Raw genomic sequence first — 24,376 nt, 5'->3', positions numbered from 1 at the left:
TACTTACCTCCTATTGGAGGGTCGCCTATCTAGTGTTTTGGTACTATGTTACTGTAATAAAGACCCTTTATTTTCGTAACACTGAGTGTTTTATTTCACGTGTGTAAGTGCTGTGTGACTACAGTGGTATTGCATGAGCTCTGCATGTCTCCTAGATAAGCCTTGGCTGCTCACCCACAGCTACCTTTAGAAAGCCTGGCTAGGAGACTCTGCCTACACTACACTAATAGGGGATACTTGATATAAGGTGTAAGTACCTTATGTACCCACCACACACACCAGGCCAGCTTCCTACACTTCAGTATTCCCAGACCACCCAATTCCTCGCTAACAATCTTCCCTCACTTAGTGCATCCCCTGCTAGCCAGTGCATAGGCCATTGCAGTTGTGCTGCCTCAAAATAGAGCTTGCGATCAGGTACTCCTAAACCTCCTCCAATGAATAGAAATGGGAATGTTTGAATAGATACTCGCTTACACCCTCCACGCCATATTGGATCAGAGACTAATCTCCGTAAGTCCCTGAAAAAGTCCCTAATGGGGATAACAGGCACTGCTGCGAAGAAATAGAGGAGCTGCAGGAATATTGTAATTTTTGCTAAATATGCCCGGCGCATAGGTGACAGGGGCAGGCGTATCCAAAAACCCAAGGACTGCCGTAGTGATGTTAGGGTTCTACTGTAGTTCCCATCGAGGAGGTCCCTGTTAGTGTGGTATATGTTCACCACTAGTCAATGAAAAGTCTTGAGCTGCCAAAGAAGATGATCCATTACTAGCTCCTCCACGTCAGCACAGGGGGACGATACAGGGCTTCCCCCTGCTCACTCACATGCCTGCCATGTCTCTGGAGAGGTCCAAAAGAGCAAAAAGGGCTGGCAGCTCTCCCCGAGGGCCCCGCTGGTAGACCAGGACATCATCTGCATACAGTCCAAGTAGACCACCACTGGAGGTTTACAGATCCTTTGACCACACCCACAATGTGGCACAGCCTACGCATGTTATGGGGAAGTGGCTCTTTGTGGGATGAACCCGCATTGGCCGCTGTGGGTCAGCAACTGGAGCATCAGGAGCAATCGGTTTGCCAGCACTTTGCTCAAGATTTTATAGTCAATATTCAGCATTGACAAAGAGTGGTAGGAGCTTAAATTTAGGGGATCTCGGGCAGGTTTGGGCAACACTACTATAAGGGCCTCTCATAGAGAGTCCGGCAGGCTACACCGCTGGTGTGCCAATTGATACATCTCAAGCAACTTAGGTGCAAAGGTAATCCTAAACATTTAATAATATTCCACTGCGAACCCATCCATTCCAGGGACCTTATTGAGGACCATCTGGCATATGCTGCCTGTACTTCTTCAAGCTCTAAGGGTTGCTAAAGTTCCTGGAACCACATGGGGGTCAAGGCTAAAAAGGGCAGCCCTAGCGATATAGGTCGGAAGACAGTCCTGGGAAGGGTCAGCGTCTCGTAGTTCTGAGAAAAGACTTGCATATAGCTGTCTGGGAGTTCACAGCCTCGCCAGTGGGAGTGCGAGTCATCACTATAAAAGCTCTAGGGACCGCAGAGCACAGGTGCCATGCCAAACTTGCTGTCTAGTGTATCCCCCTCTATGTGTTGCTGAGCCAGGGTCACCTTATAGTCAATATTATTAAGGTGGTGAGTTTCCTCATAGATCTTGTAGTTGTGCACAAGCCTCTCCCTTAGTCACTGCCTCTAATTCAGTGTCACATAGACTTGCTTCTAGCGCAAGCACACGATGAAGAAGGGATGCCAATCCCCTCATAAAGTCTTGATTCATTGGCTCCTCATAACAACCTTCAAGGCACCCCACTCTAGCCCCTGGACTCTGCAGAGTCTTCATTTTCCTAAAAATAATGGAGCAAGTGAGCGCTGATGGTGTCCCTCTACACCGCATCCAGAAGGGCCTCTGTCCATAATCGCCAGGTCGATATCAGTAATGCTGGAGAAAATGTACTCAGAAAGTCACCCTGGAATGTGTTGGGTGTGTATAGTGAAATGATTGATAACAAGCGCCCATCTAATGCACCTTCAAACAGCACAAAGCGGACATTAGGGTCTACCAATGTTCTGTTCTGTACAAACGGGACTCCCAGAGCAATCCAAATCATAACCCTTCTGGCGGACGCAGAATACCAAGTCTCAAACACCTGCCAACTCCAGCATTTAATACTTTATCTGACTCTGGGCAGTAAGATGTTTCTCCTGCAATTAGGCTACGTGTATGTGTTGTCACCTGCGTTAGACATGTATCCTCCGGCAGCGTATGGGAGTTGCCATACCCCTGATATTCCATGTCAGTGTGTTGTAAGTGGTAGGCATAATGTATGTATAATGCCCGACCATGGAGACTTATTAATATGTTTATGCCACACAGGAGGCACATTGCCCTCATCTATCCCCCTGCCACCCTGCTCAGTCCCAGCTAATAATAACACTCAAAACATAACAATAACACCCACTCCCTTGGCTTGGACACCAACAGGCACTGTGCCACAATTTCCCCAACAGAGCATTTAGTAACTAGAATGTGATTTTAATGCTGAACAGTCCTTGCAAAAGTCCCTGAGGCTCAGGCCAAGAGGCTTATTGAGTAAAATCTGGTGTGGCCCTGAACATCCTAGGTCCCCAGATGGAGCATGAATGCCCCAGATTCGTCTCTCGGTCAAACATGACCTCCACATGCCCATCAAGAGTCCACCCCAACTCCTGCCACCCCCCAGCACAAGCACATTGTGGCCAAATACAGGCCTCATCCAGGGACGAAAAGAAGTGACGAGTGTCGGCGTCCATTACCCTGAGTTATGCAGGTAAGAATAGGACATACGTCAGACCCAGGTTTTGCAGTTGCACTTTTACTACTCCAATTGTATTTCACCGCCTCTGGACCTCTGCCGTATAGACAGGTATGCGGTAATGGTATTCTGTTATGAGTGTAGAGGGCCTTTACATGTAACAGCTGCAAGAGTAGATCTATGTCCCTGTAATTAACTAGACGTGCCATCAATTGGTGTGGTGGGGCCCCGGAGCAGGTGGACAGCCTGGAATGCAGTGCGCTCTTTCCACAGAGAAAAACATAGGAATATGGTTGGTCAGGACAGTTTGAAACAACCACTCATCTAGAAAGAGTTCCATGTTGAGGCCTTTTACCATCTCAGGGAAGCTCAAGAAGCGGATGATATGTCTTGAGTGCCCCTCTGCATCCTGCGCTCTCACCTTGAAGTTGCGCACTTCAGTTTGCAGGATTTTCAGTTGAGCTTGTACAGCCACCAAGGAGGGTCGCATAGAAGTCAGGTAGGACTCTCCCTCATCCACTCTCTTTGTAAGCTTAGCATGATCTGCCCACGGGGCCCAGTTTCCATGTGGATAGACCCAAGTTGAGTCTCCATTGCAGTTTTAGAGTCCTGGATAACCTGCAATACACTGTCGAACATTCCAGTATGCTTCTCAAGACCACTTTCTAGTTGGTGGATTGGGTGGGGGAGACCGCCAGCACAGTCATGATCAATTTCTGAGGGGGCAGAAGTTGGAGGTTTTGGCAAAGGACCGCCCCCGCAGGGGGCATCAGGGGCCGGCGCATTAACCACTGCCGGGGACCTGGAAATTATATGTCAAAGCCGCCTCAGCGGCAAAACCAACGAAGGACGAAGGTCATCTGGCATTCCCCCTCAAGGGAAAGGGAGGAGCCCTTCTCCTTTGAGGAACAAAGAAAAGTTCAAACCCCCCAATGGGATGGGGAGACACCGCCCGCCCTCATGTTGTAGGACAGATGAAAAGGATTCTGCTGCCCAGGCAGAAACCACTTTGTGGGCAACAAGGGACAGCGCACGGGAAGTGTGCACAGGCACTGCTGGCCGGAAGTGCCCCACCGCAGCTCCAGACGATATCCACCTAGGCTGCGTGGCAACCAAACCTACTGTTGTGGCACTCGAAGAGTATCTCCCCCAGATAGGATGAATTAGAGTTCAGGGTATGCAGCAAAGGGTTACGTCATGGGTGATTCACTTCTGCGTTCTCAGCCCCACATGAGCCGCATGCCTGTATAGGACCCTGCCACTCCTGTAGTCCAAAGGGGGTCTATCTGTACACAGAATCAAGCAGTGCAATAGTCTGCGGTGCCCGACTGTTGTTTCCCAGGTTGCTATGTGCCACCACTGCTTCCAGGCATATGCTAGGTTGAGGCGAAATCCCCCCAGGTAGCCCTCCATGCACAGGGCGATATCTTTACTGGCCACCGACAGGGCGGCCACTTTCCTCACCTGCTGTCAGCCCCAGTGCAGGTCCAGGTGCCAGACCATTCCCTCTGCCTATCTGCCCCTCAGGGGAATACCAGAGGTCCGTCACTACTGCAGCGGCTGTGTCCACACTCGCTCAATGCACTGAGCCTCGCTCCTGGTCGTTCCCCAGGACCAGTGTACCAGAGGTCGCTGGGCTGTGTGCTCACCCTAAGTTGAAGGTCCCGGCAGGCTGGGATCACGGGCAGATGCAGGCTCTAGGGATCAGTGGCTCGCTCACCTCACAAGCTGCCTGGGAAGCACCTGGCCCCAGCGCTGCAGACAGCAAAACGATCACGTAGGTCTCTGAGCAGTGACTGCCCAGACTGTTTTGGCACTGTGGCCCTCCAGTGGCGCTGCTCTCCGCCTTTCCGCCAGTCCGCATCGGGGTGGCCGCGCTGTGATTGCCACAGGCCTCAAGGCAAGTCTTTGTACCAGGCCAACACCAACTCAGGCTCGAGCCTCGAAACACAGTGGGGCAGGTCTTGCTATCGGGTGCGCTTACCCAGACATCCACAGGCTGCCAGCTTCAGCGGAGGACGGCCCTGGCACTCAACACTAGACAGTACCTGCAGGGGATAGTGGGGGGTGTCTCACCCGCATGTTAGGGGGTCCCCTGGGATGAAGGCATGCAGAATGATATGTATTGCGTCCAGATTCTAGCGAAGCCTCACAGACAGGTGATCGCGCACGACTAGATCTTCTCATTTTCTAACCATAATAGTCATTCAGCCCATATATTTGTAATGTCACTTTTAGTTGAGGGCATTTATGATTCATCTTTACATTTTCTTCTTATGGTATCTTGCTGAAGCAGGTCATGTATGTTATTGGTGGCAATATAGTACAGCTTTCATTTGCATACAACCTGAACTCGAGGTGTGTTTTTGCTAATGTTGTAACTGTAGTGTCCTGCTGGACACGTTCTAGTGTTTTGCCAGCCACTCGGCTGAGCGCTGGCCTTATATCTACACCCCACACCCAACCAACACAGGTGTCACCAGTCAGGTGACCCTGCCAATAAAAGGGGCCAGGCGCACGTGCCCGTGGCCAGTTACTAGCACCATGCCACTGTGTCTGCGTCTATCATTTTAGTAGCATGAGGGCCTATGGCCCCCAATACTACATGGACAACGAGTGGGTATAGCAACCCCACGTGGCCGCAGCCAGCTACTTCCATGTTGGTTGTGGAGAGAGTAGGACAGTAACCCGGTGGAGAGACAGGTGCCCGCCGTGAGCCCGGAAAAGACGATGGAAACAGGAGTGCCACCGGGCACTCCATCGAGCATGAGGTGAGCCTAGGAGTACCGTCCACATCGAGCCAACAGCGCACCCGCAGCACTGCCAATACGGCTGTGATCGCCCTAAATGAAGAAAGTGCTGCCTTGTACTGAACAAGGTGCGAGGCGTTAAGTTGTACTCCCCCCCCCCCCCCCGGGATGAAAACCCAAGAACGGCCAGCAGCGTCAGGAAAGGCTGCCGGGCCGCGCATAATGTGTGAAGAACTGAGTGGCACCAAGCAATGGCCGGGGCTGGCCGCCCCTGCCATTAAGAAGGTAATGCGGTCCGCAGCGTGTGCCATGCTGCTGCGGCCACGTATGAGGAAAAATATGGTGCTGCCACGCACCGCAAGAACAAATACAAGAAAATGCCCTGGGGCCGTTTTCCCCTTTTCTTTTTCAAATAATGGTGCTGTTGTGCATCGAAGAAGTTATGCCCAGGGCCGCCCCCACCCCAAAATTGCCGGCAAAACGGCCCGCAGGTCAAAGGATGGCTGCTGCGGCCGCAACAAGGGATCTGCGACGGTGCTACTATGCACCAGAAAACAGAAAGAAAAATGCCCAGAGCCACCCCCCCAGCTGCCACGTGGACAGAAGGTGCATTGGTGCAGACACACACCTAAACGAATTGAAAGACGTTGGTGCAGAGACGCACCAAAGTTCTAAATGCCCAGGGCCGCACCCGCCTCCTATGGAAAAAACGAAGGGAAAATGTGCTGATGGAAAATCAGCACCTGAAAAAGATTTAAGTGTCCGGAGCCCCCAACCCCCTCACTTGAACTTAGTGCCGTCTGCTTGCCTCTACAAACGAGGCTGTGCAGGAAAATGGACAGCATTTTACAAAAAGAAGAAAAAAGGAGGACAGAAAGGGAAAAATGAAGAAAAGAGGAAAGAAAAGTGTAAAAAGAAGAAAACTGACACTTACCTGCAGCCCCCACCAGCCTGACGAACTCCTCCCGGCAGCATGTCCTCCTCACCGGTGTCTGCTGCAAACAAACGAGGCCCGGTGGTGAGAAAGACTGTCTTCAACCTGAAAAGAAATGCAACAGTGGCATCTAGTGGCCAACGTTGGTACTGCACCCTTGTTTCTGATTTCTAACAGAGAAACAAGCTGTGTTGAAGGCAAATCTACAGCAACACCCCAGAGAGTGACCATACCGGACCAACAGCACACCCGCAGACGGAAACGGCGCAGAAGATGGAAGCGACGCGTACAAGGCTGCACAAGGAAGGAGAAGACTGCAGCTGTCCCAGCCAAGCTGCAACGGTGGGAAATGGACTTAAGTGCCACGTGAGGCACGAAGAGAGCGCGCATTGCCTGCACAGCCACTGGCGGCCATCCGCTGCCACAGCCGAAAGAACGCCACGTGCCCCAGAAGTGATGGACATCACCACAGGACAAGAAAGGGACAGGCCAGGCGTTAAAGGACACCCAGAGATGAAAAAAGAAGAGACTATGTCACATGCGCAGAGAGCTGCACCAGAGAACTTGACGACATGGGAAAAGTCCGCGAAGATGGAGAGAGCACCCGAGAGCGTGACGTAACGCACGGGACAAGAGGCCGTGCCAGCCGGCCTTACTGCGACACAAGATGGCCACCGTTGGCCCATCACACAGCAGGTCAAGAGATAGACCAACCCTAAAAAGCACACCCAGGTTCAAGCAGGACCCAGTGCCGAGAAGGCACTGCCTTGAGGCGCAAGCACTGCGCCCTCAAGTGAAGAGGAGGCGGGAAAGGAAGTGACCCGCCATCACTGCCCTGCAATGGGCCAGAGACTAATCAAGGAGTGTCCTCCCCCACATTTCCTCAAGACTGAGTCGACAGCAACTCGCAAGAGGAGAGTCGCACACCCTGAGTGGCACGACGCCACCACTGCAACACGGAAAAGAGCCCCTAGTCCTTGGAAAGGACAGGGCCTTCGAAAGGTCCACACAAAAGGAAGACAAGTGGCCAGACGCCACAACAAAGGAGAAGAAAGCGTGGCGCAGCACCACGCTGTGAAGAAGGGAGATTGTGTGACATCACCGGTCACACTGCAACACCTGATGACCACAGAAGAATAAGAGCGGAAGATCAATAGGGTGAAGAGATGGAGGACTCATGCCACAAAGGAAGAGTGCACCCACAGACAAGTCAGCCACCGGGGTGACGTCATTGGAGACAGCTCAGCAGGAGTACCAAATGTAAGAAGCCATGCGCGAACCGCGTACTTGCCCCACGCTTCAGAGTGTGACCGTCTAGGCTAACCGTCACCGGCTGCTTAAAGCAGATGGCATGGCAGCTAGCATCTGGACATGAGAAAAAGAAAGACTGCACTAGCTATGGCGAAGCCCGCAGATGGCCCACACGCAGCCCAGCACAGTCCACACCAATCCCGTGGCAAACCCATTGAAAAGGCCTCAAGGAAGTTCCAGAATGAAGAATCCACAAGCGAGAGGTGGTCTGGAAGCTGCTCCACCAACAAAGTATCAGGTTGAACAAAGGTTTCAAAGGAGGACTTCATGCCATCACAGATATCATCTGTCTTCGAGGGATTTGTCTTCATGAAGCCAGGATGTCTCAACAAGCATATTCACAGCAGACTCCACCAGCGCTCCTGATGAACCTAATTCGAATGATACGCTCAATTCGAACAAATTGAACTGTATACACCACCAGCCTTGCCACGAATGCCCACAGGACTGAACCACAGTGCATGAGTGGACACTGAACCAATCATCTGACTGTTACAGAGTTCGGACTCCATCCATACAGTGTTCGTGCCCAGCTGTACCTGGTTAAATTATGGACTCTTGTGGAGGTGTCCGGGTGCTCCCAGCTGCATCTGTCCACTGCAATACCCGGGCCAGCCTTTTCAAGGCCGAGAGACTGACGGTGGTGTTTAGTTATTGTGTTTTTTTTTACAGGTTGGACTTTGTTTAGTTCCTCAATAAAGTTTTGGAGGAATGTAGTGTCCTGCTGGACACGTTCTAGTGTTTTGCCAGCCACTCGGCTGAGGGCTGGCCTTCCATCTACACCCCACGCACACCCAACACAGGCGTCACCAGTCAGGTGACCCTGCCAATAAAAGGGATAGGACACACGTGCCCTTGGCCAGTTACTAGCACCATGCCACTGAGTCTGCGTCTATCATTTTAGTAGCATGAGGGCCTAGGGCCCCCAACACTACAGTAACCTCTTGCTCAGGCCTCAAAGCACCTGATACCAGTAATATATAGCAAAAGTGTTAGGGTAGCAAGCATCCATGCATCCATTTTAAGACCATTCTATGTCCTTATTTTCTCTAGCTCCTCTCTTACCATTACTTAGGTGTCTCGAATAGTCACCATGAGTTCCAAAAGGTTTGTAGATGTTACCTATTGTTGTAGCTAAACAAGAGGTTGTTTCTGGATTGCAGATCATATACTGTATGGTAATGCAAAAACAATCAATACCGTTTTCTTGGGCATTAAGGGGCATATTTACAAGGTGTTAATTTTAGCTGCCAGCACCAACTCGTGCATCTTTGCACCATAGTGCAAGGGTGTCTGCATTGAAGAGAATGATTGATTATGTGCAGGAAGGTGTCTCTGCACATAAACAATCTACAGTGGTGATTTGGCACTTCTATGTGTGCTGCAGAATGCAGCCACATAGAAGTAGCAAATCGTCATTGTTGAATAATTGTTTGAAGGGACACCTTCCTGCACATAAAACAAGCATTCATGACTTTTTGCTCTTTTATGTGTGCTGCAGAATTCAGCACACATAGAAAAAGCAAAAACAAAGAGGAATAAAAGTATTTCTCCTCATTGTGGCATGACAACGCCATCCCTGGGGTGGAGTTAGTTTTTGGCGCTGCCTCAGATTTACGATTCCTTCTAAATCTGGGGCAGCATCAGAAGCAATGGTTATTACGGTGGAATGCCCACAGCAACACCCATTGTACACCCCTCTGCCACAGAAAACTGTGTTACAGGGGGCCATATTTCCAAGGCGGTGTTAAGCCACAAAAAGTGAGTTAGCACCGCCTTGTAAATATGGTGCAGTGCACAACGCCACCGAAGCAGCACAAAAAGTGCAGTCTTGTGGCAACAGGGGCTTGTAAATATTCCCCTCAGTCTCGGTGAAATTGTGGGACTTCACTTGCAATAATTTTGTAAAATTCTAAGAAAGCTTGGCACATGTCAAGCTATTTGTAAAGTTGATTTTTTAGCTGCAAACGATAACCTCCAATTTTAAATGCTGTCGATTTTATGTTTGTCAGAAAATAGTTTGTAACTTTTGTAGACGTGTGGTCGAGTGCAAGCATTTAATCAGAGGCATACCGGTGCCCCATGTGAAACTGGACAAGAATGCCCGATTTATGGGGCTATTGGGGAAAATCTTAATCTGGAAAAACACGCACAGCTACAGAAATCAACACTGGGTCACTCAGATATGGGCATAATATCTTACAAATGCTTAGCTCTTTTAGTAAATTGTCTTCAGTGATTCTGTCTCCTGGCCAGATAAATGTTCATAAAACCCTCTAAGTGAAGGTCAGGTGGTGGCATAAGTTAGAATCCACAATTGTTTCCTAAAATGCAGTTCTGCTGGTGGCCTTCCCATTGAGGAAGTTTGAACTTTGTATTGCCTGAAATGCATGACCATACCATAAACGATTGCCTCTGGGGAATTTGGTATTTCCTTCAGCCGTTAACCAGCCCAATAAAACTATCGGCATTGGTACAATTCTGCTGCCAAGAAAGGGAATGCTCGTTTCTTAATACACTGGAATTGGATTTTACAACAATCACTTTTTCTGCTCCAAAGCCAAATATACACTTTATACTCTTTATCTGATTGATTTTCTCCTAGGGTATCAGCATAAATTTACCACCGGAACTTCCATCACTTTTGATTTGCTCTTTCTTACCAAACCATGTTCACTTTTGGGATTCTCTGGAGAAGAATAGGATGTTCCATGCGGATTGCTCAATTGCGGGCCTATCCACATCTCTCCTGTACTTTTTCCCCATTAAGCTGCAATCATTGCTGCAAGACTTTCAAGATGGATGTCTTTACTCAATCACAGCAAGAGCTGAGGCATTCCCTTTATCGGCTATTAGCCTCGGAGTTTGCTTAATTCACATGGCAATCTCAGAACCTCCTAGTTCATTAGTTTAGAGAACTATATAACAAATTCATAACGGGGATCTCTCCCTAGTAGAAGATTCAAAGTAAGGCTCTGAGTTAGCAGGGTCAGGGCTAGGTTTTATGGGAACGAAATGCTAAGTGGGGTATGCTTGGGAATTGATGGCCACCAAAGGAAATGCTGAATCCTGTCTCCAAACCAAACTCAAGCAACAAACCCTGTCACTCTTCAGCTCAGCCGTCAGTCACATTATCAACATTTCCATAAATACGAAGAGTGCAGAAATCTGAAACAATTTGGGCGCACTAGTAGCGTAGCCTGCCTTTTCTAAATGAGATTGAGCGCTTATTCATAGATTATCGCATTTTTTTCTGTTACCACCATCCTTAGAGGAGAGCACAAGGTGGCTCTTCTGTCCAGATTATAAATAACGTTTACTCAATCCTAATGAATGCTTGACAATGTCAGTATAGGATAGGCTGTCTTTGGGTCCAAAACTGAACTTAAGAAATAAAATGATTCTGAGAAGTGGATGGTGCTACCCATTGGGGCACTTTATTGACCTGTTACCTGCAGTGGTATTTCTGTAGCATCTCAATTCTTCAGATTTCATATGTCACATTTCCTTAATAAAATGTCAATTTCAATAGAGCTGCCGTTTTCACCGTCTGCTACCTTCTAACCGTATACCACCTGTTTAAGTCAGAGGTGGGGGTAGGGAAAGTTAGAATTTAGATACTTTTTCAGATACTTTTTAATTTTATTTGAAGTTGTGGAATCCTTGCATTGTTCGTTGCAGCATAGTTGACAGTACTGTGTAAACCAACACGTGCAATAACATGTACATGCTGCACTTTTGGAATATTTCAGGCAATGGCTTGTGTCACAGTTTTTGTTTCCATATTTTTTTCTCGTCAGAGCTGTATTGACTGGAATCGAAAGGTCCTTAAAAAGGAGTTGGGTTTAGAGGAAAAGGACATAATTGATATCCCTGTCCTGTTTGACAGAGTTGAAAAATATCCCGGAGTGGCTGCTCTCTTCCCAGATCTGGTAAGCAGATATCCATATTAATCGGCTTTACAGACAAGTTTGGAGCCATATCTTGGGACTACATGTATTATATGTATTGACACAAATAATTCCTTATTTCTTGTGATACCAAATCTCTTTTGTCCCTTTGTACTCCCATTTTCAAGGTTGTTTGTTATGGGACTTCTACTGGGCTCCTTTCATGTAAGGGCCACTGGAGGAAATGAGAAAACTTAGACACACACTCACTCACCGACACAATCACTCTTGATTTTTCTCTTTCTTTTGCTCTTCCTCAGCAGCTAAGAGAAACCACACATAAACAAAGCAAATTTGATTTTTGAATTCTTTGTTAGGAGTCACAAAGGAGCTAGGACATAGGTATTCATGTTCAATCTTAAAGAAAATTAGAAGAGTGTGAAGAATAGATCAGATTTCTTATGTGGAACACTGAAAACATATGCAATGAAAAACAAACTGAAAGTTCAATAGCTGAGTAAATAAACACCTACTGATTAAGGAATTTCAATAATGTGCAAATCATCAAAAATATGCTGGAAGCTTCAAGGCAAACTAGGAGCCTGAGTCTAAGAACCAGTCATGGGCAGTGAAATGCAAACAAGTGGTGCAAACATCACACTGATGGTGGTTGACACAATACACTATCTAGATGAACAAGTTTCACAAGGTGGCTTCTTGCTTATAGCTTATAGGGATTGTAAGTAGCAAGAGATAGAGAATGGTTGGGCTGTTAGGTTTCCACAAGTGATTTGAGAAATCACCTGCTGGCAATACACCTCCCACTAGAAACCTTACTCAGGAACTACTGGCTAGAAGATCGATAAGGACAAGGTTTAAAGAATGGACATTGATCGGCGACTGTGCCCCTGAGTAGGGAGCTGGTGGTCAAATGCCCTTGCCTCTGAACTCTCCAAAAAATCCTGATCCTCCTGAATGCTGGTCAGCTTTGTATTTACAGGTCCCTGGTACAAGGATAATTCCTTCAGGCATGGGGACAATGTAGTGTGAATAAAAGTGAACAACCTTTCCAGCCTTCGGATTTAGAAGAGCATATTGTTCATTTGTTTTTCACTTTGACAAATAGCTTAGTTATCACCTCCAGGAGAGGAATGTATTAGTTACACAGGGAGAATGCCTTAACCTGCAGGAGAATGAGCCGTTTGACAAAAATTAATATATTTATGAGCTCAAATGTATGCCTATCACAAATTATCAATGCAAATTATTCACTCTATCTGACAGTACCAAACTCATTGGAATTAGAGAGGCACTAGTATGGTGAGGGGGTCAGGAAAATGTCACTCTTACAAAATAATGATGAGAAGGATGGGCTGATGTAAAGATTTTATCTGGATGACTTCTTGACTTAATTGTGGTAATATCTCTTTGTCCAGGTGAACATGATAGTTCTGGGGAAGAACTTGGGCATTCCAAAGCCTTTTGGTCCCATTATCAACGGCAAGTGCTGCTTAGAAGAGAAGGTGTGCTCCTTGCTTGAGCCCTTGGGACTGAATTGCAACTTCATTGATGATTTCAGTTCATACCATGTCCAGTTCGGAGAGGTACACTGCGGTTCCAACGTCCGCAGGGAGCCCTTTGCCTTTAAATGGTGGAACATGAAGCCCTGATCTGTGAAATGTGTTACAAATATCATGTAAAGGCAACGGTGAAGAATGGAAGGGCACCTTGGTCTCTGTAACTGGTGGAAATAGATTTACCTTTCAAGAAGCGTACTTTTTATTCCAGAAATAAAGTTGGACATTAATTGAACACTAATTAAGATCACTGGGGTCTGACAGTTACACCAGTGAGTCAGTTGAGTATGAATTTTGGGAGTAGACAATTAATGTGGCTTATAAGGGACAGTAATTCGTGAAATGGGAGAGCGTGCAGTGATGTAATAATTTGAAAGTGAATCATTGGGATTTGGCAATGCTTTGGGTGTGATTGTCATTGGCCGCGCTGAAGCTTTGGAGTGTGGCAGTGATTATGCGTGTCAAATATTTGGTCAATTGGAGTTGGAGTTGAGCAGTCATTATAGTGTGGCAGTCATTAGAGTAGTTAAATCAGTAGGTGTTAGAATTCGTGGCTTTCAAGAGAACCATGTCTTTATTGATTGCAAACATAATCTTTCTTTTGATCAAAACATTTTCACAGAAGATTTTGATTGATAATGTACCTTCACATGAATTGATTCTACTTTGGTTGAAAAGCTTTGTTTTCTTAACTTTTGATTCAAAATTCAGCTAACCAGAATCCAATAAAAGTCTGATGTTATTAGCATTGATATTCTAAGACCTACCCTGTAGTATCTGTGTCGGACTCCTTGTCATGATTATTTGGCATGGCATTGATATCACTGTGAAAGTTTTAGCATAATTTCTATACATTCTTTCCCTAAAACAAACCTTTGATCAAATGCTAATTTGTTTAATACAACTAGTTTGCCAAAGAGATAATACTGAGGGTAAGCAGCCTGTGGGTTGGAGCTGTGTTTTTGGTGTGGATCCATCATTAGTGGCTTCAAGGTCATCTAACAGTCACCGCATTAATGAACTCATTAAACAGTGACATTTGTTGTGGTTGGAAATTTGCCGTCATTGTTAGAATGGAGGTAATTTGAGCCTTGGTAAAAGACAATCCAAATAGGACCACATTATTAACGTGTACAACACTATAGATCATTCGACTGGATACCAGTCATCTGAGGGGCAGTGCAAGAGCAGGTGAGCTAGAATTTTGGAAGCCATGATGCTCTATCAGAATAAGGGCTTTACAGAACAACAGGAACAACAAGAATTGCAAAATTGCAATTGCTTTTCAGAACAACAGGAATCAGAAGAAGGACAAAGCTCTACTATAACATAGCCAAATAATTGTCTCTGGATTAGGCATACTGCAGAAAAAGAACTAGGTCCATATATTCGGTGATAGGTCTGGATGAATAAATTTCAAACAGCTGAACATAATGTTAGATTTAGGATTAACTACAAAATATATATGATATTTCTACATATCATCAAAGAGACATTCAAAAGCCAATCTTAGTATAGTTAGCTGGGTTAAGGCTTGAGAGGCGTTTGTTTTAATCAAATCTAAGGTATGTTTTGTTTTAAACTTTTCTAAAGTAAAAGTCATACAGTCAACATAAGGCAATCAAGTTGTAACACAACCAACATTACCACTCCTGCAAAAGAGACAACTATGAGGCAATGTCTCATTACTGTTTGTAAATAACAGTAAGCCAGTATGTATACATAAACCTGAGTATGCTAATAAGCTCTGAACCATGAGGAAAAATGACTAAAATTCACCTCACACCTTCTTCGTGGGCATTATCTCACCATCTAGGTAGGCATTTTGAAAGAATAGTTGTGTATTCTCTACACCAAGGCTTCAGAACCCCCATCAAGTCACCTAAGTATCCGATTGAGCCTGTCTTTCTAGCTAAACTTACAGCAGGACCCTAAATGTCATTGGGCTTGTTGTGGATGAGTGGTAGTATAGCAAATAAATCAGTTGAATTGTTGCAACATACTGCATCTTGTATCCATGCTTCAGTTTTTGGTGGCAGCCCTTTTAGCCATGCCATAGCCACTCCATATTCTGCAAGCATCAGTAGAAGTGTAAACCTTATAACAGATAGCAAAAGATAAACCATATAACCTAATAAAATAATCATGGACATCAGGTTTGACAAATAACTAGTAATATCCTCAAATATTATATTCACCTTATCCTAATAATTGAAGATGGTAGGACAGCCTTATGCCAGGTGAAAGAAGCCACCAACATTGGCTGAGCATCTATGGGCTTTCAAACTGAATCATACATCAAATTGATGAATTAGCGCAGTTGTGTAAATACATACTATTAAGGAAATGGAAGGGGATTGGTTTGGACACCATGATATAGAGATGAAATCATGACAGCTGTTTAGTTCCGGCTTTAAATCCTGCTTAAGACCACACCCCAGCTGAAGCATCCCACCTGAAAACTTCTCCCGTTACACCGGGAGACACAAGAAGTGCGTTGAGACTTATGGATTTGCCTCCTTCTGCCATTACTGGGGAGACACTGCCCGAACGCTGGACGACTGCAATTCGGGACCACGCTGCTGCGGCCTGTGTTGCTAGCGGCCTATGGGGTGGATGAGAATGGAGGATTTAGAAGCCCCTCGCTTCTGAGAATCTCTGGCCCACTGTACAAACCTGCTATGAAGAGCAGGCATCTCCGTGATCAGCGGTGATCGAAGAGACAAAAAACAGGCACTAGGAGACGGCAGAGAGGGACACGTTCAGGCACGTATTAAGTGAGGACCCACAGTGACGAGACCCGATCTGCAGCTGCTGCCGATGGCCCAGACTGTAGGCTGCTGAGCGTGGACTGTGGTTCATCTTGATGCTCGACTGACACCATATTGCAGTGCAAAACACCAGGGTGGGGGCTCATATGCACCTGCTGCAAAGAAGAACGAGATGCGCTGGTCCTGCATGCTGAAGGCACTTGCAGACCTTACTTTGGAAGAGATTCACAGCAAGCAAGCACATCAGCCTAGCCGTGAGCTGCATACATGGTCAAGGGAGAAAAAGGAACGATCGAGCAGACACCCCTTGATAAATACATCAGGCTGCTATCACAGGAGGGCTGTTGGCCACACATGGATCTCCTCATCAGACATGCTCATGGCAGTCCTGGAATCAAGAACATCCTTGGAATATAAACTAGATGCAATGGCTGCGCAGATCTTTGTAGCATCACTGACCGGTTGACACTTGTTAATCCACAGATTGTGGATATCATGAAAGACCTCTGAGGCATCACCAAAGTAACCAATGACCTGTTGCACAAGATAAAGCTTCAGGAATCCCGCTTGGAAGATGCAGAGGGTAGTCCAAGCTGAAATAACATGCCTGGTGGGACTTCTGGAATGAACGGTAGGCGACAGACTTAAACTATACCTGGAGAAATGGATCCCAGACTCTGGCAACCGAAGGGTCTTTTGTGCTTCTTCTTAGTCAAGAGAGCTCATAGAATGTCAGCAGGTCCACCACCCCCAACATCTCCCCCAAAAACAATTGCATTCCAGCTGCTGAATTACAGGGACCAGGATGCCCTACTGCAGACGTCAAGGAAAATCGGTGACCTGCGTATTAAAGACACCAGTGTCAGACTGTTTCCAGACTAGACACAACAGGTACAAAAATGTAGTTGGTGAAGCAACGCTGCAGAGAACGTGCCATGAAAAATACATGATGTTCAACCAGGCTAAACTGAAGATCCTACATGAGGGCAAGGCACACTTCTTCACAGAACTGGCCCAAGCTTTTGACTGCCTGGACATCAGTGGAGACACAGCGGCACACAAGGAGTTACAAAGGAAGTAGAACAGGGCATCCCGGGGGGTTGGGTCTCCTCCAGCCACACAAAACAAAGATGACGTTACAAGCCTTGAAACACAAGACACAATGAACGCAGAATTATCTATTTCTTTTCAGCTGGGACACATTTGGGGAGGGATAAAACTGTTGTTGCCATCTTCCACCCCTACACAAGTGGAACCTGTGACCCGCAGTGGGGCCTTGAGTGCGACTCTTGAGCACCTTACATGGTCAGGTCGGAATATGCATGACTGATTTTGTTAAGTATAGTTGCCTAGCACTAAGAGGCTTAATGTTTTATCCAGGTTGTTTTCTCAGTTCACACTGTTTCCAGTGTGCTCATGTTAATTGTTGGCCACATCTGAACCTGCTGACCATAAACAAGTCCCTAGTACTTGACTGGCAAGCAGAGGTCAGATATGGCACTTTCCTTACTGTTTAGCGGGTATGTACACATGGACGATAACATGGCCCTAGGGAAACGGAGATGCACATGGTGGATGCACTCTGTTGGGTCACAACCACTGACATACTACTAATGGACGCAATTGCACTCCTTGACTGCCTTAGCCACTACTCCAAGAGGCTGAAGGTGGGAGCATATTTATGCAGACATGGTTTACAGGCATTGTGTCTACAGGAGACACATCTCATGTCAACAGAAGCACAAAAGCTGACGAGCAAATGGAGGGGGCATTTCCTTCATGCAAATCATACTACACATGCAAGAGTGGTGGGGTTGTGGCTCTCAACGACTCTTCTGTTTGCAAACAGCATGGTACACCTTGATGAAGAGGGTTGCTATGTTATAGGGCAAGGCAAGCTAAACTTAGTCTTTATAGAATTTAAGCTCAAACTCAGATGATGGGACTTATTTTCCCAACCTTTGACATAAACTCACACCACATGTAGGCATACTGATGATTTGGATGGAAGACCTCAACTGTGTCATTGATGGCAATATAGAGCGCTTGCCTTCCAACACTGTGTATAAGCTTAGTATGTCACTTTCGCTCCAACAGGTAATGGCAGACCTGTACTTAGTGGAGATATACGGAGACCGGAAAATCCACATAAGCAAGAATTTATGCACTATGTGTCCCCTAGTCATACCTACTCCAAGTTAGACTATATCTTGATGGACAGAGACCATGGAAGGTTTAGCTGACGTGCGACACATATTGGAAGAACAATTTGTGACCACTCCCGAATGCACACGTCTTACTCCATAGCCACATACAGAATATGCATACTCACATTGCGGTTGCAGTTATCAGCATTGCGTGGTGCACAGTTTTAGTGTACCATGTGCAAGACAATTATAGAGTACTTACCTTTAATGGCCACACAACTTGCACTTGGCCGGTGGAGTGGGAGGTCATTGAGGTGGTATTGAGCAGGTTTGCTAGTTCCCGATTATCCTTACTGATTGACTGTGGATAGGGAGGTTGGGAGATGGATGAGAGCCTTACCCACCAGCAAAATACCACAGGCGGGGACTCTCAAACTGAAGCCCAGTTAGACCACATACCTGCAGACATAACACAAAAAACAATAGCGAAAGAACTACTACAGAACTGCACATTTCAACAAGCACTACATAGAGAAGGAGCTAAGACGGGCAGAACAATGTCCTGGCTGTTGAGACAGGAAACAACCCGTAACTGCATCAAAGCTATTAGAGGAGTACACACTTGGATAGAAGATATGCAGGAAAGAATAAACAACACCTATGAATACTACTAACAATTCTACAAGGCTCCACGGCCTGTAAAGGAAGACCCAGTGTATCCAATATTGGAGGTGCAAGGTCTGTGCAAACTGACGTAGGATCAGAGGACCCAGCTGGAGGAGCAGCTTACTACAGAAGAACTTAAGGAGGACATGTCATCACTAAATGCCAATAAAACCCCAGGATGGGATGGGTTCCGGGTGGAATGATACTGTGCGCACAGTGACGAACTTGCTGTGAAACTGCTTCAAGTGTACCAGGAGGCACTGGTGCGTGGCATTCTTCCACACTCTATTAGGGAAGCTGTGATACTGATCATTCCAAAACTGGGAAAAATACCTTAGATTACAAAGCATACTGCCCATTTTCACTACTGAACACAGATAATAAAATATTGGGTAAGGTCTTGGCATGCTGGTTGCACCACATAGTGGATGCCTTGGTTGATACAGACCAATGTGGTTTTATACCGGACAAATGCTCTGTGCTCAACCTTCACAGACTCAGATAAGGCCTCACAGAAGCGCACCAACTGCAGGAACCAATAGCCCTAGTGTCACTGGACACAAAGAAAGCTTTTGACACTTTATCCTGGCACTACATGTTCGCAATGCTGAGCCATTTATTCCTTAACTGTGAATTTGAATGGAAAGTTTTGAGTGAGAGATGGCGGCAAAAAGGTCACTACATGGAGAGCCCAGGGCAAGACCAAGAACTCGTCGAAGAAGAACCTCCTGCCCCTCTACTGGCTCGGCGCCATGCGGTGCTTCGCAATCTCTCTGATTGTGTGTATGTGGAGGTTATGGGGTCTGGGAAACCTGGCTCCCGACACTGGAGGATAGCTTCGTTTTAGAACTAAAAGGGGGCATCCATTTGTCTGGAGGACATTTTAGCCTTCTGTGGGTGCTGCTGGGACCATGCACCATGAAGGAATTTTGGTCTCGGACTGGGTTCCAGAGAGTGATTGGAACACCGCCCCAATTTACTTGTGGCCCCTTCGTCAGACTGCCCTCGCCCTTGGGTGTGGCCAGCCAACCCCACCCTTGTGATCAGCAGCAGAGTGGGGCCTATGCACCCACAGGCACCCTGAATGGCAATTTTTAGTGAGGATACCCAATCGACAAAACATGTGAGCAGGCCTGAGCTTCTCGAATGCAAGTAAAGGCTTGATTAGCTAATGTTGTCTAGTTTGGCCTTCTTTTGAGGTTTAGTACAGCGAATTTTAAGGTGTGCATGAAATGGATGTTTTGCATTGGGGTACTAACGTTATTGCACATTTGGGTTCTGCAGTGAGTGAAGGCATTGCTTCCCCTAAAAGTTACGCTGCCCTGCTGTGGTTGTGGCCCCGGTCTTTGTTTTACTGGGTTCCCTGACTGTGGCTGCTGTTGCCACATGTTTGTCCAACTTCCTGACCCCTGTTGCAGTGGTGCTGTAGTGGACTGACTTCCCTGTGGCTGAGTGTAAGGTGCATTTGGGGTTCCTTGGGCTTGGTTTTGTGGATAGAAATTATGTGGTGACTGGCACCAGCTCTTCGACCTCTAATCATGATATGCCTTTATCCGGCATCTGTTCACCACGTGGCCCAACCTGTGGCAATAGTAGCATTCTCTATGGTATGACTGCAGCCAGCCTCCCTGGTTTATAGCTAGGTCGAAACCCTCTGGGGTTTTGTGGTGGAGGTCCCTTTAGGACTGCCGCCATCTGCACGCTAGCAACCAATGTGGTCCCCTCGATGGCGGTCTTTTTCAATTTGTGTTAAACCAAATTAGCCGTGTCTGTCTGGACTTGTTCCGGTCTTTCACTGTACTTTCCTTGTTTCTTTTTGTGATAGTGTAATATGTGAGCTGGTGTCTCCTGTCAGGGTTTGGTATGTAGCCCTACTACGCTGTCCAATCCACTTTGTATGTTGGTGGGAAGCTCCTTTTGAAGATATTGTAAAAGAATGTGACCTGAGGGCCTGTATTGGTCCATGGCTGCCCTGTCTCTTGTCCCTATTGTTCCCTCATTACCTGTTATGGTGTTCCCAGGTTTCATATTTTCTGCCATTAACCCTCCTACATCTGGGCAGTCAGGGAACATTTCCCTCAGGGCCATCCATATCTGGTGCCCATACAAATTGAATGTGGCACTGTCATGCTTGGTGTTTGTCAGCGTGACTGCTGGGATGCAAGTTTGAGCGAACACCAGGTTAGCCTGCTCTTCGATAAGATTGCTTAGCAGACTTGGGCTGCTTCACTGGTTTCTCCCTAACATAGCGTTCCCATCTTATTAGACAATCCTGCATGTAGGGGAAGTTCCACTTGGGATCTCCCCCTCCGTGCCAGATGCAGTCTTCTCCTACTGCTATGTCCTCTGGTTCGAAGGATCCCTCCACCAGCCAGGATCTATAGCACTGGTCTCTTCCCTCAGTCCGGCGGGCTAGCAGGTGACAAAATGGTCAGACAAAGATCTCACCTTTCTCTCAGGCCACTATCTCTCTTGGGATTAGTTTTTCCTGTGCGGTCGGGAGGAGAAGCGGATGTCTTCGTCGCTGCTCTCCTTGTGCACACACAAAAGTGCCATCTTGGTTCACCTGCGTCTAAGTTGAATTTGCATCAGGCTACCTTGGTCTCTTATTTCCAGGTCAGCCCCTCTCCTACGTTGACAATCTGAGGCTTGGATCCAAGCCAGAAGCCGTTCCTCTAGTTCTGCCTCAGAATCTGAACCTACTCTTGTGCTTCTCAGGGGGCACACCGCTCTACTCTCTTGTAACGCTTCCAGTGTGTGAACTCTCTCTCTCTCTCCTTAGTTTGGGCCTTTCCTCTAAATCCCACCTAGGTTTTCTCCTTCGTTCTGGGCTATGTGCTGTTCTTTTTGGCCTTCAAACTCACTTTCTGTAATTGTTTTGGCTACCTGAGCAAACCCTAAGGCACCCTCCTCGTGTCGTCGACGTCAGCTAACTCTGTCGACGCCGAGGTTGGAGGCCAGGTTGGGGTCGCACAGAAAAGCACTGAGGCTTTTAGAGGAACAGGAGTATCAAAGACAGCTACTGGAAGAAGGAAAGATTGCTGAGCTCTTGGGGGAATATCAAGGCCTAGTGTCAGCCAGTAGGCTAGACACTTCCCCGGAGTGGGATCTTTTATCTCCAGGGGAGTTTACAGAGGAAGCGGCCTCTTTCCATTCTGTGGTCAGGAAGGCAGCGAATTTCCGTGATCTTCCGTTGCCGGCTGCTGAGGTTAAAACGAATATTTTGACCAAGGTCCTGCATCCTTCTTCGGCTTCAGCAGAACCCTTGCTTCCATTTAATGATGCTCTTATGGAACCTATTTTAGAGGTATGGAGGAAGCCTGTGTCATCCCCAGCTGTGAACAGATCAGTGGCAAGACGGTATAGGGTGGCTCCTGGAGATCTGGGATTTTTGTCAAAGCATCCCACTCCGGAGAGTTTGGTAGTTCAGGCCTCATGTTCCACATGTTCTGCACCGGGCTCCTTCCCTGTTATTCCGTCAGACAGGGAGCCCAAGAGAATGGAGCAGTCGGCCAAGAAGACTTTTTCTTCCTGCTGTATGGCCCTGAAAGCGGCAAATGCTACTTGAGATATGTCCACGCCCTGATGGACTCGGATAAAAGCTATCATTCCAGACTTGCCGCAGGAGATGCAAGGACAATTTGGTGAGCTCCTGTCAGACGCCCAAGCTACAGCTAAGCAGATTATCAAGTCTGGTCTGGATTCTACAGACTCAGTGGCCAGGGCGATGGGTACTTCAATCGCTACCAGGAGGCATGCGTGGTGGAGGTCCGCTGGCTTTTCTACGGATGTCCAGAGCACTCTATTGGACCTGCCTTTCCATGAAGAGAAGCTGTTTAGAGCTAAAGCTGTGTCTGCCTTAGAGCGCTTTAAGGACAGTTTGGCCACAACGAAGTATTTGGGTCTGCAGGCTTCTACCACTACCCCTTTCAGGTCCTTTCTGAGGTTCAGAGGGTTTGGGCGTGGAGCCGTATACCGTGGGAGACCCCGGTCCGAGGTCCAACAGCCTGCCAGCCTCCCATATAGATCCTTTAGAGGGCGGGGGAGGGTTCGGACAAGAGGGGCCACCCAGCAGCACCCTGCATCATCCTCTTCCTCTGGGGGACAACAACAAGGGAAGCAGCCCTAGTTTTCTGCCCATTTTGAGCCACACTTCTCCTGTAGGGGGAAGGTTACGTCTTTTTCTCAGCGAGTGGGAGTTAACCACATCAGACTCCTGGGTTCTAAATATTGTGAGGAAAGGATATGCTCTTCATTTTCAGGAGTTCCCCCCTCCCAACCCTCCCCGTCCCTTGTTTTGTTCAGAAGACCATCTCCTGTTGTTGCAGCAGGAGGTTCAAGTCCTGTTATCAAAAGGTGCAGTGGAGTTGGTTCCAGAGCAGGAAAGGGGTCAGGGTTGTTATTCAAGATATTTTCTGATCCCCAAGAAGGATGGTCGATTGAGACCTATCCTGGATCTATCCTGAATTGGCTCCTCAAACAGGAGAAGTTCAAGATGCTGACTCTAGCGCAGGTACTTCTGGTGTTGAACAAAGAGGACTGGATGGTGTCTGTCGACTTGAAGAATGCTTACTTTCATATCCCTATTCTCAAGTCGCACAGGCGCAGTATCTCCGGTTTGTGGTGGGGTCGCAAAACTACCAGTTTGCGGTCCTTCCGTTTGGTCTTACTTCAGCACCTCAAGTCTTCATGAAGGTGATGGTGGTGGCTGCAGCAAGTCTCAGAAGGAAGGGAATATCAGTATTGCCTTACCTGGACGATTGGTTGATCAAAGCTGAGTTTCCAGCTTGCAGATGACAACTCAGTTGTTGTTCAGTCTGAGCTTTTCGATACACGTACCCAAGTCTCACCTGGACCCCATTCAGCACCTCCTGTTCATAGGCGCAGTACTGGATACAACATTGAATCGTGCCTATCCTCCGTCCCAGCGGATTCAGGACATTCAGGCATTGATTCCAATGTTTCAAAATGGAGCGGTAGTTCCAGTCCTCAAGGTCCTACGCCTGCTTGGTCTGTTCGCTTCTTGCATTCTATTGATCACTCATGCACGTTGGCACATGAGTACTCTCCAGTGGTGCCTCCGCAGGCAGTGGTTTCAACACAAAGGGGATCTCAAGGAGTCGATATCGATCTCCAGAGACGCTGCAGCAGATCTACGATGGTGGGCTGTGGACAGCAACCTTCCCAAGGAAGTCCGTTTTCGCTGCCTCCTCTGGTGGCCATGGTCATAACGGATGCTTCCACTGTAGGGTGGGGAGCTAATCTGGGGGACCTGGAGATCAAAGGTCTTTGGTCTCCAGTGGAATGGACTTTTCGCATCAATCTCTTAGAATTGTGGGTGATACGTTTGTCTCTCAAGGCCTTGCTCCATCCCTTCGCGGTCAGTCAGTTCAAGTCTTGAAGCAGAGAGGAGTGGGGTTGTACCTTCTCTGCAGAGAGGCTCTGCGGCTCTGTTCCTGGGCACAGGACCATTGCATTTGCATAGTAGCAAACCATCTGGCTGGGGTTCTCAACGTACGT

General features: G+C 47.3%; 1 protein-coding gene across 1 annotated transcript in view; it reads left to right on the top strand.

Moving 5' to 3' along the window:
• LOC138300897 (protein-arginine deiminase type-3-like) overlaps nucleotides 1–14,038 on the top strand; it is a 385,604-nt gene extending 371,566 nt beyond the window's left edge. The window contains exons 15-16 of the mRNA XM_069240756.1: nucleotides 11,606–11,737; nucleotides 13,132–14,038. Coding sequence (XP_069096857.1) covers nucleotides 11,606–11,737; nucleotides 13,132–13,365 — 366 coding nt within the window. The 3' untranslated portion in view covers nucleotides 13,366–14,038. The remainder of the gene's footprint in view (nucleotides 1–11,605; nucleotides 11,738–13,131) is intronic.
• Nucleotides 14,039–24,376: the final 10,338 nt, after the last annotated feature.

Source organism: Pleurodeles waltl, chromosome 6 (assembly GCF_031143425.1).
Source record: "Pleurodeles waltl isolate 20211129_DDA chromosome 6, aPleWal1.hap1.20221129, whole genome shotgun sequence".
Taxonomy (NCBI): Eukaryota; Metazoa; Chordata; class Amphibia; order Caudata; family Salamandridae; genus Pleurodeles; species Pleurodeles waltl.
This window is presented reverse-complemented; position numbering and strand designations above follow the sequence as displayed.